The sequence below is a fragment of the Sycon ciliatum genome, chromosome 7, assembly GCF_964019385.1.
Source record: "Sycon ciliatum chromosome 7, ocSycCili1.1, whole genome shotgun sequence".
Taxonomy (NCBI): Eukaryota; Metazoa; Porifera; class Calcarea; order Leucosolenida; family Sycettidae; genus Sycon; species Sycon ciliatum.
The window spans coordinates 29,190,656-29,204,075 of NC_088649.1; the positions used below are offsets into that span (position 1 = coordinate 29,190,656).

The 13,420-nt window shown below is 46.9% G+C and overlaps 1 protein-coding gene across 3 annotated transcripts in view; it reads left to right on the forward strand.

The window, feature by feature from the left end:
- Positions 1–13,420, forward strand: part of LOC135820651 (slit homolog 1 protein-like) — a 120,243-nt gene that overhangs the window by 99,602 nt on the left and 7,221 nt on the right. For all 3 annotated transcript variants that reach the window (XM_065333677.1, XM_065333679.1, XM_065333678.1), the window contains 2 exons: positions 6,041–6,112; positions 11,119–11,234. In XM_065333677.1, coding sequence (XP_065189749.1) covers positions 6,041–6,112; positions 11,119–11,234 — 188 coding nt within the window. The remainder of the gene's footprint in view (positions 1–6,040; positions 6,113–11,118; positions 11,235–13,420) is intronic.

The following is a 13,420-nucleotide window of genomic DNA, read 5'->3' on the forward strand; positions in this document are numbered from 1 at the left end:
AGATCCTCAGGAAACTGAGCTACTCAATTGCCCGCCCACTCTCCATTCTTTTTAACCTTTCCCTCTCCTCCGGCACATTCCCGTCACGATGGAAGTCAGCCACTGTCATTCCAGTGTACAAAAATAAAGGCGACAAGAGCAACCCGTCTAATTACCGACCAATCTCCCTCCTGTCCTGCGTCTCCAAGCTGCTAGAGAGAATAGTGTACGACCGCTTGTACGACCATATCTCCCCTCTTCTCCACCCCGCACAATCTGGCTTCCGCCGTAAGGACAACACATCCCTGCAATTGTCCCGCATAATCCTAGACCTCTGCTCCCTAAAAGACCAGCGGCACGTCTCCTGCATCTGTTTCTTCGACCTCTCCAAGGCCTTCGACACCGTGTGGCACAAGGGCCTGATCGCCAAACTTCGTGCCCATGGTGTCTCCGGCTCCCTACTCGCCTGGATAACTAGCTACCTCTTGGACCGGAATCAGTGCGTCACAGTAAATGGAACCTTATCTGACCCCGAGTCTGTGACATCTGGAGTGCCCCAGGGCTCCATTTAGGGTCCCCTGCTCTTCCTCACATACGTTAATGACCTCCCCTATTCAATTCCCAATATTTCCTTATTTGCAGATGATACCACTGTCCTTGCTTCCTCCCCATCTCACGCCACCCTGTACCCCAAAGTTCAGACCTGTATCAACGACATTGTTCACTGGATGAGCACTTGGTTCCTTAAGCCAAATGTGACCAAAACCGAGCTCCTCCTTTTTTCCCCCTCCCACAGATCCAGTGCCCATCTTCCACTTTCCCGATGATTCCGGTCCCCTATCTCTGTAGCGCCCCACCATAAACACCTTGGCATTGTCATACATTCAGCCCTCTCCTGGTCTCACCATGCTGATCATGTGTCGTCCAAAGTATGCCGATCTGTCGGCATAATGTCAAGTCACTTGTCCCATTTGCCCCAAAATTGCAGGATTAATTTTTATACTTGGTCCGTTTCATCGCAATTGTCGCTTATCTCCCACGCACCTTTTGACAGGTAAAACCCAGTCCGATCTCGATATCTAACTCACATTCGTTTGGGAGGTTGTGATGGCAAGATCAAAGGAGACCAGAAAGAAAAAAAACCATCGCGACTAGCGCCAGTGGCATCGCGATTCATACAATTTTGATGGGAAAGTGGGAAACTTTTCACTGCAGTGAATGCACTGCAGTGAATGCACACATTCACTGCAGCGAAAAGCCAAGCGCAGCTCAAAGACCGGAACTGTAGCAGGGGAAATCGACATCCTGACCTGGAGAGCGTGACAGTCACGGCCAGGCCAGCCAGCTCAGTTGTTTGAACTGCAATGTTTGAACTGCAATGACCTGGTATTCTTTGCAAGCCTGCAAACTGATGCCAGTGATGGCGAGATGGTGGCAAAGATCAAGAAGACATTGTCCGACCTGGCAGCGGCAGTACAAGAGTCGTGGTCAGCGTATCCAGCAGAGCGTATGACAGCTGTCTGGAGAGGGATGTGTGCCTGATTCAAAAACATTGTTGAAGCAGACAGTACTGTAGTGACACACGGGTCACGCTGCCCACGTTGCTCCAAGTGCCAAAGTGACAGCCGCGACTGTTCCTTTCCCATCGCTGCTATACGCCAAGCGGAGAAAGCAAGAGATACTCTACGCCAGCAGATACACACCAGTGAATGTCAGCTCAAGTGACATCAGCTCGAGTGATACAGAGCCAGAGTCGGATAAACTAAAGCGTGAGTGCAAGAAGGCGCTCCGTCGCTGTTTTCTGTTGTACATTTTTTGTAACCTTAATTCCTTTCTTCGACTTGCTTCATCAGATTCCATCGCTGAACTTATTTCTTGTGGCGGACAGGAATCCTGTATCATGCTTCTTCACTATGCGTATTGGAAATTTTACAGAGCGGTAAAAAAACTCCTGTTCTTAGTTGCGATAGATAAGCGACAATTGCGATGAAACGGACCAAGTAAATCATACATTCTTCCCCTCTTCACGTACGGCTTCCCTGCCTGGTCCACCATTAACAAAACCCACATAGGTAAATTAGAAGTTCTCCATCGCCGTATACTGCGCATCATATTTCGTACTGATCGTTATATCACAAATCTAGACTTGTATGCTGCTGCATCCACTACCACTCTGCAACATTACCTTGATGCTTCCAAGTGCACCCTGGCACATTCAATTTTTCTTGACCAGCACCCTGCTCATTTACAGTCCCTTAATTGGTTCAATTCAGGTGGCACCACCCGAAGCTGCGTTCGTCTCCCCCTAGCTAGGTCTACCCTATTCGTAAATTCCCCTTTCTTTTCCTCCTACTCCATGTGGCTCCAACTGCCTCCCAGTGTTAGACAAGCCCCAGATATGCCCAAATTCCGTACCCTCGTCAGACAGCACTTCAGTATCTCCCAGTAAACAAAGTCACAGTCACCACTTCCGCTGCATAGCTCGCTGAGCATCCCATTGCTTTTTAAGTTGCTAATCCCTTCCCACTTTGTGTACGTGCTCTTCATTTTCTTTTTTTCTCTTCTTCCGTGGTTGGTCTCACCCTCTCCTCCATTCAATTGTCTGTCTTGACATGCCACAAGGTGCAGAAATAAATAAATAAATAAAAATAACTGTTTTGCTCTGTTAGAGCTCATCAGCACAGGTCAGAGGACCGAAGCGCAGCTTTTCGCAATGAAATGCGTTTCCGTGAAGCAAAGTATTTTTATAAAGAGCTGCAAACCCCGCAAAGAGTATATTACCTACATGTATATGTAGACCAAGAGAGGTTTCTTACTTACTAACACAACTGACAACGAGAACAGGTAGGTTAATGGAACGACCTTTATTATAGACGACGAGACAAGTGACCAGGACGAACGGAACGACTACATTGAAGAGTGAGAAGGAGATCTGAAGAGAGCGAGCTTATTGAAGAGAGAGGCAACGCAATATAAAAGGGCCTGGGTAGCTATGGCAAACATGGGCGCGCAAGTAGCTACCCAGGCAAATGAATAATGCATGAACTAATGAATATGAATTAATGACTTGCTGGCCTAACATACCTCCCCTACTCGAAAAAAAATCCTGCGTCCTCGCAGAGAAACAAAAAGGAGAGAAAAAGATAAAAAATGACTGAGGGAGAAAAAAACACACACACACACACAGTGCACTCGTGCATGGATCTCACTAAAGTGTTTGCTAGTATCATGCATTACAGTTATTGTTCCTGTACTTCTCTAAGTCTAGAAGAGAAAAGGACATATGGATACAAGTTAAGAGTAACTCTCCATCACTGTAACATGATACTATACTACAGTCAGAAAGTGCAATAACTAGGCACAACACTGACAGAGTACTGAGACATTCGACGTCCTGACACCTAGCTTCAACAAATCTCCGTAGCGCTAACCGACCGCCTTCCAACTTGGAAGGTTCAAGGTTATGGAAAGACCAAAGAGGGGAAGGCAAGCGCAACGAAAACGAGCTAAAGCTACAGTCCCAACAGAACAAAGGCGATGACGAGACCAGTACGATATTTGACAAAGCGGTCTAACTACAATTCGAAGCAGCAAAGCAGCACACAACCCAACTTCCCCTCTTTGTCAAATATCGTACTGGTCTCGTCATCGTCCAGTAACAATCGACATTCTTTGTTCCGTTGGGACTGTAGCTTTTTCTCGTTTTCGTTGCGCTTGCCTTCCCCTCTTTGGTCCTTCCATAACCTTGTCGGTTAGCGCTACGGAGATGTGTTGAAGCTTGGTGTCAGGACATCGAATGTCTCAGTAGTCTGTCAGTTTTGTGCCTAGTTATTGCACTTTCTGACTGTATATAGTATCTAGTTACAGTGATGGAGAGTTACTCTTAACTCGTATCCATATGTCCTTTTCTCTTCTACACTTATTTATGGCTCAACATCCGAGTTTCAAATTACTTCTCTCAGTCTAAAGATAAGAAACTAGATGTGACGAGGAACCTACTGATACTGCTTGTATGGCTAAAAATAGCGTAGTTGCACTTTTGCTAAACATCAAAAATTAGAGTGTGGCTCACCATGATCGGACCTCTAATTTACTAATATTATTTTTTATGAACACACTACAAAACAATTCACGAAATAAATAAACCGAAAATAAATTTGACGAAGAAGGGCGGATGAAAAAGAAAGAGAGAAATGAAGAAAGTAGATGACCTGCGAGACTTGGACGAGACAAGGTTGACATAGAAGAGACAAGGTTGGAGATGAGACGAGGCTGGCGACGAGACGAGACTGGCGATGAGACGAATGCCGGGCGGTAGAGGACGAGGGTCGTCGGTTCCGAGCAATGGTGGACATGGACGACATTGCGCGACGACACCGTGCGATGACACAGCACGACGATACAGCTCCACGAACGAACATGGACAGGGGTGACGAATAAACAAGGACAAGCCAGCAGTGACGGGAGCAACACTACACGTAAATTACATCTGAGGGTCGTGAGCTGCGGAGGCAGAACTCCACGTCGAGTAAAGGTGGGCGCCAATGTTGGGTCCGAACAAGAGGCATTTCTTACTTACTAGCACAACTGACAATGGGAACAGGTAGGTTGATGGAAATACATTTATTATAGACGACAAGACAAAAGACCAGGACGAACGGAACGACTATATTGAAGAATGAGAAAGAGATCAGAAGAGAGCGAGCTTATTGAAGAGAGAGAGAGAGAGAGACTTATCTCAATGCATGAACTAATGAATATGAACTAATGACTTGTGTGCGTAGCATATATAAGTGTGTGTTTTAGTTATAACATTATTATGTGACGACGTTCCAATGATGAAAGTCACAAGAAAACGTTATGGAACTTAACTTTCTTCCTTTTTTCCTGTTGTTACTAGTGCAAAATTTATCTCATTTATTGCTATTTTACGACTATTGTCTCCTCGTCGATTTTCTAAAAGCAGAAATGGTAAGAAATAATAAGAAAAGATGGAATGAAAGCCTGCTCACAACCCCGCCCAGCTTTGCGGACTGGGAAAAGGTGGATAAAGAACCAGGATTCAACGATTGAGCAAGCGCTCTCCACTCAAGGTGGTCACAGCAACTGATAGGAACGCATAGGGGGAAATGATAGAAATGAAGCAATAAGATTTTAGATAAAAGAGAATAAATTTCAACGGACCTCAATAAACAGAGTCCCACATACAGTACCTCGGAAAAGTGGATCTTCCGACCAGTGTTTTTGTTGACGTCGCAGCCAGATGATGTAGCTGTTTCGCAGAGACGTCTCACTGCACAAATTACAAATAACTTGTATTCTTCGATTAGAAAACCCAAGCGCTTTCAGAGCCCTCCGGAGAGAGTCCAGGATGAAACCACGCACACCTACCTCAACCGAAATGAAACGACCTGCCACCTGTTTGCTCGGCATTGATTGGCATACCGCCTGGCAATGTTGCAATGTAGTGAAAATATTTAAATTTGTTTATTTCCAGAAAACGTGGAACACTTTTTTACGAGACATGTCCTGGGTGGTAGTGGAGTTAGTCCACCATCATGCAGTGCATGGTTCAGAAAAATAGACGCCGTAAATGACTCCCGCTATGGCCCTTGAAATTTGGCTATTTTAGCGATGCAATTTAGTGATATTTGGAGATGATGACCATTGCTTTCCTGGATGTAGCAATGGCTCTATGTGGTGGTGATGTGAAGACTGCTCAGGTGAGTTAATGTTGGCTGGGTGGTGGTTTGTTCTTAGCTCCATTGCGTACGCTGTACCAGCGCTCGTTTTTGGACCCAATATTCTGTCGTATTTTGTGCCCATTTTAGCCAAGGTGTTCGTAAGTTATGCAACGAGCCCTTTTGCATGGTTGTTGTAGCCCCAAAGGAAACCTACTTGCAAAATTTGAGTGAAATCGGAGAGATGACCCAGCCCAGCGATTCTGGTTTTCTCAGATATGCTCTCTTAAAAATGGTATAAGGTGAAACCCTTAAATTTCCCTGTCAAAAGACATTTAGACACAATTTCCAACATTCTTTCATACTCTTTCCTTGTTCAGGGATTTGAGCAATAATAATCTCCGCTATCTTCCCAGTGGAGTGCCTCATGACACACCTCAATTAAATATACTGTAAGTCTTGTCTCACGAACAAGAATACACACATTCCCAATATTTCCTGATTCAGCCGTTTGCTCTTCCTCTAAGGATCTCTGCAGACCTGGGATAGTGGGTAGGCTGGGGATGCTGTTTAGGATAGCCATCGGAAGTGGCCCTACTATTGTGACTATGGAGTATGCAAGATAAGTAACAATGGATACTACTGCCGATGATGAGGAGTATGAGTGTGATTTGCTTATTTTATGATGCAGTTTTATCATAAGCAGATCAAGACTTTGCAGTGTGTTGCAAATTCCTGTAGGAGGACGAATAGCTTCTTTCGGCTCATACCCACACATGTTTCATACATCTACTTCGAAGTAAGTTTATACATCTCTTATACAACTAAGTTGGAAATCGATAGGCACATCAGCAAGAGATACACCCTCCGCCTAGAAGAAAACCTGCAAATAATCGCTGCAGACAAGACAATGCTACAGCATTGTAGGAGTGAGCTTTTATGTTAATGATTCGCCAACAAATTCCTACTCAAGAACCCCAGTGCAGCCATGACAAATTCACAGGTGTGCAACCACCCCTACATCGCAAATTCGTCTCTCACTCTCTATCTTCGCTCTCTTCCCTCTTCCCTAAGCCTCGTGCTGCCCGTTGTACGAGGAGCCAAACCACCCCATCCATTGCAGTGAACAGATTTCGTACTTCTGATGGTGTCAATTCTTTTTCGAACCGTGCTGCGTTGTTCATGTTGTAGTAGTACAGTAGTCTGCACTTTGCACGTATCCCGTACGCACGTGCCTTCACTATGCACGCACGCATACACCTTTTATGTGCTTCTTTATACACGGATGTTGATGAGAAATAAAGGGTTCTTCTTGACAACACAACATGGTGGCAGCGGCGGGTTTTTTTTTCGGTTTGTACTTCCCCATTGGTGCTTCAACGCAGCCTTTTCATGCCGGGAAAGAGCCGCAAGAAGGGAAAATCCTCGCTTGTTCCAGTCCTGAGCTTGCCCCCGCCGGGATGGATACGACCTCCGCAAGCGCCGGAGCTACGCCTTCGTCTGATGAGAAGCTCGCGAAGCTCATTGCTCTACTCTCGCAGCAACAGCTTCAGCAGAGTCAACAACAACAGCAGCAGGCCCAGCTCTCGCAGGCATTGTTGCGACAACTAGCACGGGTGTCTGCACCAACTGCCCCCGTGTCAACCAGCAATGCAAATTTTCCCAAATTGCGGAGTTTGGACGACGAGGACGATGCAAAACAATGATTTATTGCCACTGAACGTCGCCTAAACGGCCACCAGGTTGATCGCTCTCGCCAAGGCTTGGCCGTCATTCCATATTTGAAGGGCAAAGCCCTCAGTGCCTACAATAATTTGCCCACTACGTCCCAGGCGTTCGCCGACATCAAAGCTGCTGTCCTGGCTCGGTTTGGTCTTGACGCAGAAGAGTACCGTCAGATATTTTGTTCCACTGCCGTGTCCCCGTCCTGCGGTGACTACAAGGAGGTATGGCACCGTCTGTTCGATTTGTTCGACAAGGGGATGTCGCACTTCGTATTGAGTGGCCCTTATCCCACCCTGCAGACGGTCACAGATGAGATGGTCAGGGAGCAATCGGTCGCTGTTCTGTCCCCAGACGGTTCACCTTTGGATGGCGTCTGGAGATGTGGATTGCCTCCCTTACCCGGCGGTTCACGTGTGACACTTCCGTTGTGTGTATGGATGGTGATGTGAAGGGAATGAATTGTGCTGTGGATGGATGTTGTGGTGGCTGATGCAATGCGTAGTACTCTCCCTAGGGCTTCTGCGGTGCACAGACTCTTGCTTCTCTGTAATGTTCCTGGACTCGCTCCCTGAAACATCGCTCCGTCTCTCCCAAATACTCCTCTCCACAAACGGAACAAAACATTGAATAGACCACATTCTGCGACATACACTGACCAGCACTCTTACCAACATCACATGCACAGCATCCCCCGCCCCCCTCCCCCCCCCCCCCCCTTCTCTTCTCCTTCCTTATGTACACTTCTTGGGGGCACTCTGGACTGGCAAACGAGGAAGACACCAACATGTGTTTCAGGGTCTGACCAGACTGAAAGACAACACGGACATTCTTGCTGTACGACCGAGCTGTACGACGAACGTCATGGGCAAGGCGATCTGATGGATGGGAGTGTGAGGAAGGAAGTACCGGTATATGAGTTCTTTGTGCGGTTTGTGGCTTGTCTTGGTACTAATGCTCTGCGTTTCGCTGCTTGTATGTCTGGTTGTGGGTAGGCATTCTCTTGCAGTAGCTTAGCGATCTTCTCTTCTCCCCTACTTCGGCCATGTTCTGTCGATGCCTTGTTGTAGCCTCTCCGAAATTGTTCCCGGGCTACAGACTTCTTGACATCCATTGGCAAGGACGACATATAGGACAAATGAACACCACTGTGACTTGGCTTGACAAACAGCTCCGTCTGGAGAACACCTATCTGGATACTGATTGACAAGTCAGGGTAGCTGATGGTGTGTGAATTTGCGTAATGGGTGTATTCGATGGTGAATTTGATGTCAGGATGTCGGTTGCTCGTGAAGGACACAAACTCCACTAACTTCCGACGACCATGCAACCAAACCAAGATACAATCATCAATGTTTCGACGGTACATGGGAACAATGTCGGTGCCCCTTCCTCCAACTTTGACATAAAATGATCTCTATAGGAGGGGCAATGTGATTCCCCATAGCCAAACGTTTACACTGCCTGAACATACTGCTGTTGAACTCGAAGTAATTGGACTCCAGAACGAACTACAGCAACTCACGAACATCAGACAATGACAAGTGATACAATCATGTCTACTTTATCTCGATGCTCTTCCAGTAGCTTCATCGCAGCGTCGATACGTTCGGGGACAGGGATGTTGCAGTACAGAGACACGGCATCCAGCGAAGCAACAATACAGTCGGACGGAAGACTGCCAAGGGTTCTCAAATCCTGGAGACATTCCTCCGTGTTTGGTAAATGGGCCGGGGGACGAGCCGCATGTGGATACGTCGGGTCGCAAAGGAACCATAGAATTGACTTTTTCGTGAGATGTGTGCAAGTATAGACTTGTTGAGTGCAGGCGGTAGTTTGTCAACAGTGATGTCATGAACGGTAGTGCCCGTCTGTCTGTCAAGAACGGAGACGGCTACATCACACTTATCATAGTTCTTAGGACATTCCAACATTTCAATGACTTTCTGGACGCAGTTACCACGTGACATCACAAGGCCTTTGATCCTATCCCACGGCTTGACAACCACATTCTTGTTGTGACGAAGGTCAACAATGTCATTCTTCTCGTTACGGGAGAGGGCCCTTCCTTCTTCACTCACTTTTCTTGAGTCTCTCTTGTATAATTAGACGATATTGCTCTTCAGTCTGCGTAACTCGTTATCATCATCTGCAGGCATCAGCGGTGGTTGTTAATCGGGTATTGCGATCTTCTTCAGCTTCTGTTCTTTGTCTAAATGTCTCACTGGACACTGCGGGTCAACTGCTGGTCCTGGGTGTTGATCAGTTCGGCTACGGTTCTTCTCTGCTTCCTTCTTCCATCTAAGTCCGAATTCAAGGAGCTCCACACCAACCTGTACATTTTGAATGATGTTCTCGGTTACTCCACGCCGGGGGATGAACTTACGGCCCAGCTCCATGACACTGCGCACTTCCTCTGGCACCTCTCCCAGGGCTGCTCACTGTATGAAAAGTCTGCTCGTCGCTTGACTTTTCCGGTCACTATTCTTCGCTGCTCTTTGTTCTTTTCTGCGATCTTACTGCCTCCACCTTCCTCCTCAGTCGCCGTAATTCATCTTTCGTAACACACGCTGCCATTCTACTGCTGTGCCCTTTGACCCAAAAGGATCGGCTTGATATCATTGTCCGTTGAACCTTCCATTGCGGCGATGCACACCGACTCTTCAGGTAGCTGATTGTTCGGAATTTCTCCTCCATGATCCGGTTCAGCACTTTCCTCTGAAATGTTGTCTCTTCCTGTCCCGCCAGATGGTCACCAAACAGTGTAGAGCCTTTTGAGCAGTTTTGCAAAATCTTGGGATGACATTTTCCCTACGGCAATATGTCAAAAAGCAAACAGAACACCGACACTTTTCTACGGCCACCTCACTTTTCACCAACTCCCATGGAAGCGAGCGCTCTGGACCGTTAGGCAACACATTTCTTAATGTGCGCAATTATGTTCCTTTTATTTTAATTGCAGTGAAGAGACCGTTTTTGGAGTTTGGAGCTGAGAATCCATATATACAAATACCGTATACCCAATGCTGTAGAGAGCAAGCTGTTTCGGCCATAAAGGCCTCATCAGTACAGCTACGAGCTAAATAGGCCGAGCTACCAGCCATGGTGCAAAGGAGGCACCACAGACATTAAGATAGCTCGTCGCTCTAGCGCCAGAGTGCTCAAACTACAAAAAGTAGTGGGCATTGCGCGATGCAGCGGCGCTAGAGCAGCCTACTGAGAGTGCTCAAGAAGGCCAAAGCCGAGGAGCGTGATACCCAATGCTGTAGAGAGCAAGCTGTTTCGGCCATAAAGGCCTCATCAGTACAGCTACGAGCTAAATAGGCCGAGCTACCAGCCATGGTGCAAAGGAGGCACCACAGACATTAAGATAGCTCGTCGCTCTAGCGCCAGAGTGCTCAAACTACAAAAAATAGTGGGCGTTGCGCGATGCAGCGGCGCTAGAGCAGCCTACTGAGAGTACTCAACAAGGCGAAAGCCGAGGAGCGTGATACCCAATGCTGTAGAGAGCAAGCTGTTTCGGCCATAAAGGCCTCATCAGTACAGCTACGAGCTAAATAGGCCGAGCTACCAGCCATGGTGCAAAGGAGGCACCTCAGACATTAAGATAGCTCGTCGCTCTATACAAATACAAAATACATATACAATTACAGAAGTGAAGTTTCCAAAATTTCATGTGTAAGTTGCTGCATTGGAGTTTGCAAATAATTAGATATTTTGTGTCCCATACGTACAGATATCTTGACAACGCAGTTTCACTCAACCTTCGCTTGTGTGCTCTCAAGTTCCCTAATGACTTTTCACAAGGCAACATCTTAAGTGGAGCTGATGTAAAGAATTATATTGCTTCCAGTAAGTAACCCCTTTATCCCAAATCACACATTTCAGGACTTACCGTTGACCTTTACAGATTCCCTTTGTGCACACTTATTGGTCTCTTTTCAGCAAACAGAATCTACTGAGAACCGCGTGTTCTTGATTGAAAGTACGAACAAGTTAGGGTGCGTTCTTAAATCCTCTCTGAAAAGTTAGAGACTCTCTGAAAAGTTCGAGAGCTGCTCTTATATCCTCTCCGACTTTTAGGAGGCTCTCCAAAGCTCTCCAAGCTTCAGAGGTGGTTGAAACTTGGAGTTTCCCGCGGTTTGGGATCAGCGCATGTGAACTACGACTAAAAGCCACGTGTTCATCATGAGTGTACGCATTTTCCTTTCCGCATACCCTCACGTGCATCACTACATTCATCACTCAAGATGCGGCCCCTTTGGCACTTCATTTTGCTTGACATGTGCAGAATATCTTCGAATTCTTCGAGACCCGTTCTTGAATAACCACAGTTTCTTCGACTTCTCGTTTCTTCTTCTCCTAGAAGCTAGAGAATATAAGAACGCACCCTAATTATTCATCCTGAAGCTTTGCAAAAGACATAACTTAGCGATTGGTGTTAGCCAGGGTCCATACATATTTAAATATAGATGTGATAGTGTGTGTTTCTGGCATTGGGCATGCCAACCACAATAACAGCAATCCATCCTCTGCCGACCAAACTGAGGTAGCGGGTCGCTCCTAGTCCCCAATGTCCACCACCCCTCCGAATACGGGGAACTGGGGCGGGCGATGACGACGAGACCTGCATTGTTGCCTCTGACGATGCACATCGGATACCCTGCGCTCCTTGTCGTCGCCAAAACAGCCATGGTCATGTGACCTTGGAGGTGAAAACCAAGGCCGATGAGACATGGCCCTCCCCTCAGAGGAAACACCCGAAATACTGAATCCAGATAATTTTCAACCACAATAACCAAAAAACATACAATTTCGAAAACCAATACCATTGTCAGTGAATTTGAACTTTCTCAGTACCAATGTGCGTTGCCTATTCAACAAATTGGACGAGATACTTACCTTTATCTGTTCGTCTAACTCTGAATCTTCGAATGAACTATCAGTCAGTGCAGGGCCGGAAACCTGAGTTGACACGTCAGACCCTGGCAGTCTCTATGCAATCCCATGCTACTACCTTACCAGAGCTGACAGGCAGCGCTTTGGTGGTGGTCTTGCCTTGTACACAGCGGAATGTTCTAACCACAAGTGTACTGGAAATCCCAATTAAAGAAGCAGACAGCGTATGGATGGGAAATTCCACCGATGAACTTCCCCTCGTTCTTGCCACCATTAACCGACCACCCCAGAGCGATGGCACCCTCTTCAGTGCAGATCTGGAAAGCAGCATTTAAACCGCTAGAGCCGCAGGTGACCATCTCCTACTACTTCAAAGCCAAGAACAGTGCGTGGCTCACCACATACAGAACAGATCGCCTTGGGGACGACATACAAACCCTTCTACTTGTACGTACATAAATTATGGTCTCACACAACATGTTCCTGGGTTCCCCACTTACATCTACTGACAAACACCTCTCTCATGCCTAGATCTTGTGTTTTCCTCATGCTACAGCAATGATGTTCATATCCAATGCCTTCCACCGTTTCGCCCATCCGACCATACTACTATCAGTGGCCACATCAATATTCAACTGTCCACATAATTAACAACTCCCCTCCACGATCCGGAAGCACCACATTCTAGTCGTGGACAAACAGCACTATCCAACTTCTTCCAGCAGCCCTTTCACGCACGATCTCGGATACCATCCAAACCAACCTGACCCATGGCCAGTTGACACCTTCTGGCGATCCTAGCGCGACAAAGTCCTGAACATCGCCCAAGACCAATGCCAAGTACCCCCCCCCCCCCCTCCCACCCCCTTGGGAAAAAAAGAACGTGCCAGCGAGCTCATGGATATCAAAGGGCCTCTTGAAAGAGATCAAGGATAAGCACAGAAAACACAGGATATACCTTCACTGAAAAAAAGTGTACTGTCCAAAGAAACCATGTTACCACTCTCCTGCGTCGTGCAAATCCGATTTCGTAAACAAGACAACAGCCTCATCTACTTCCCTACACCACCTCAGGAAGCACCTTACTACGGCTACAAAACAATGCATACCCGAACCAATGAGCCAAGCACCTCCTGCGA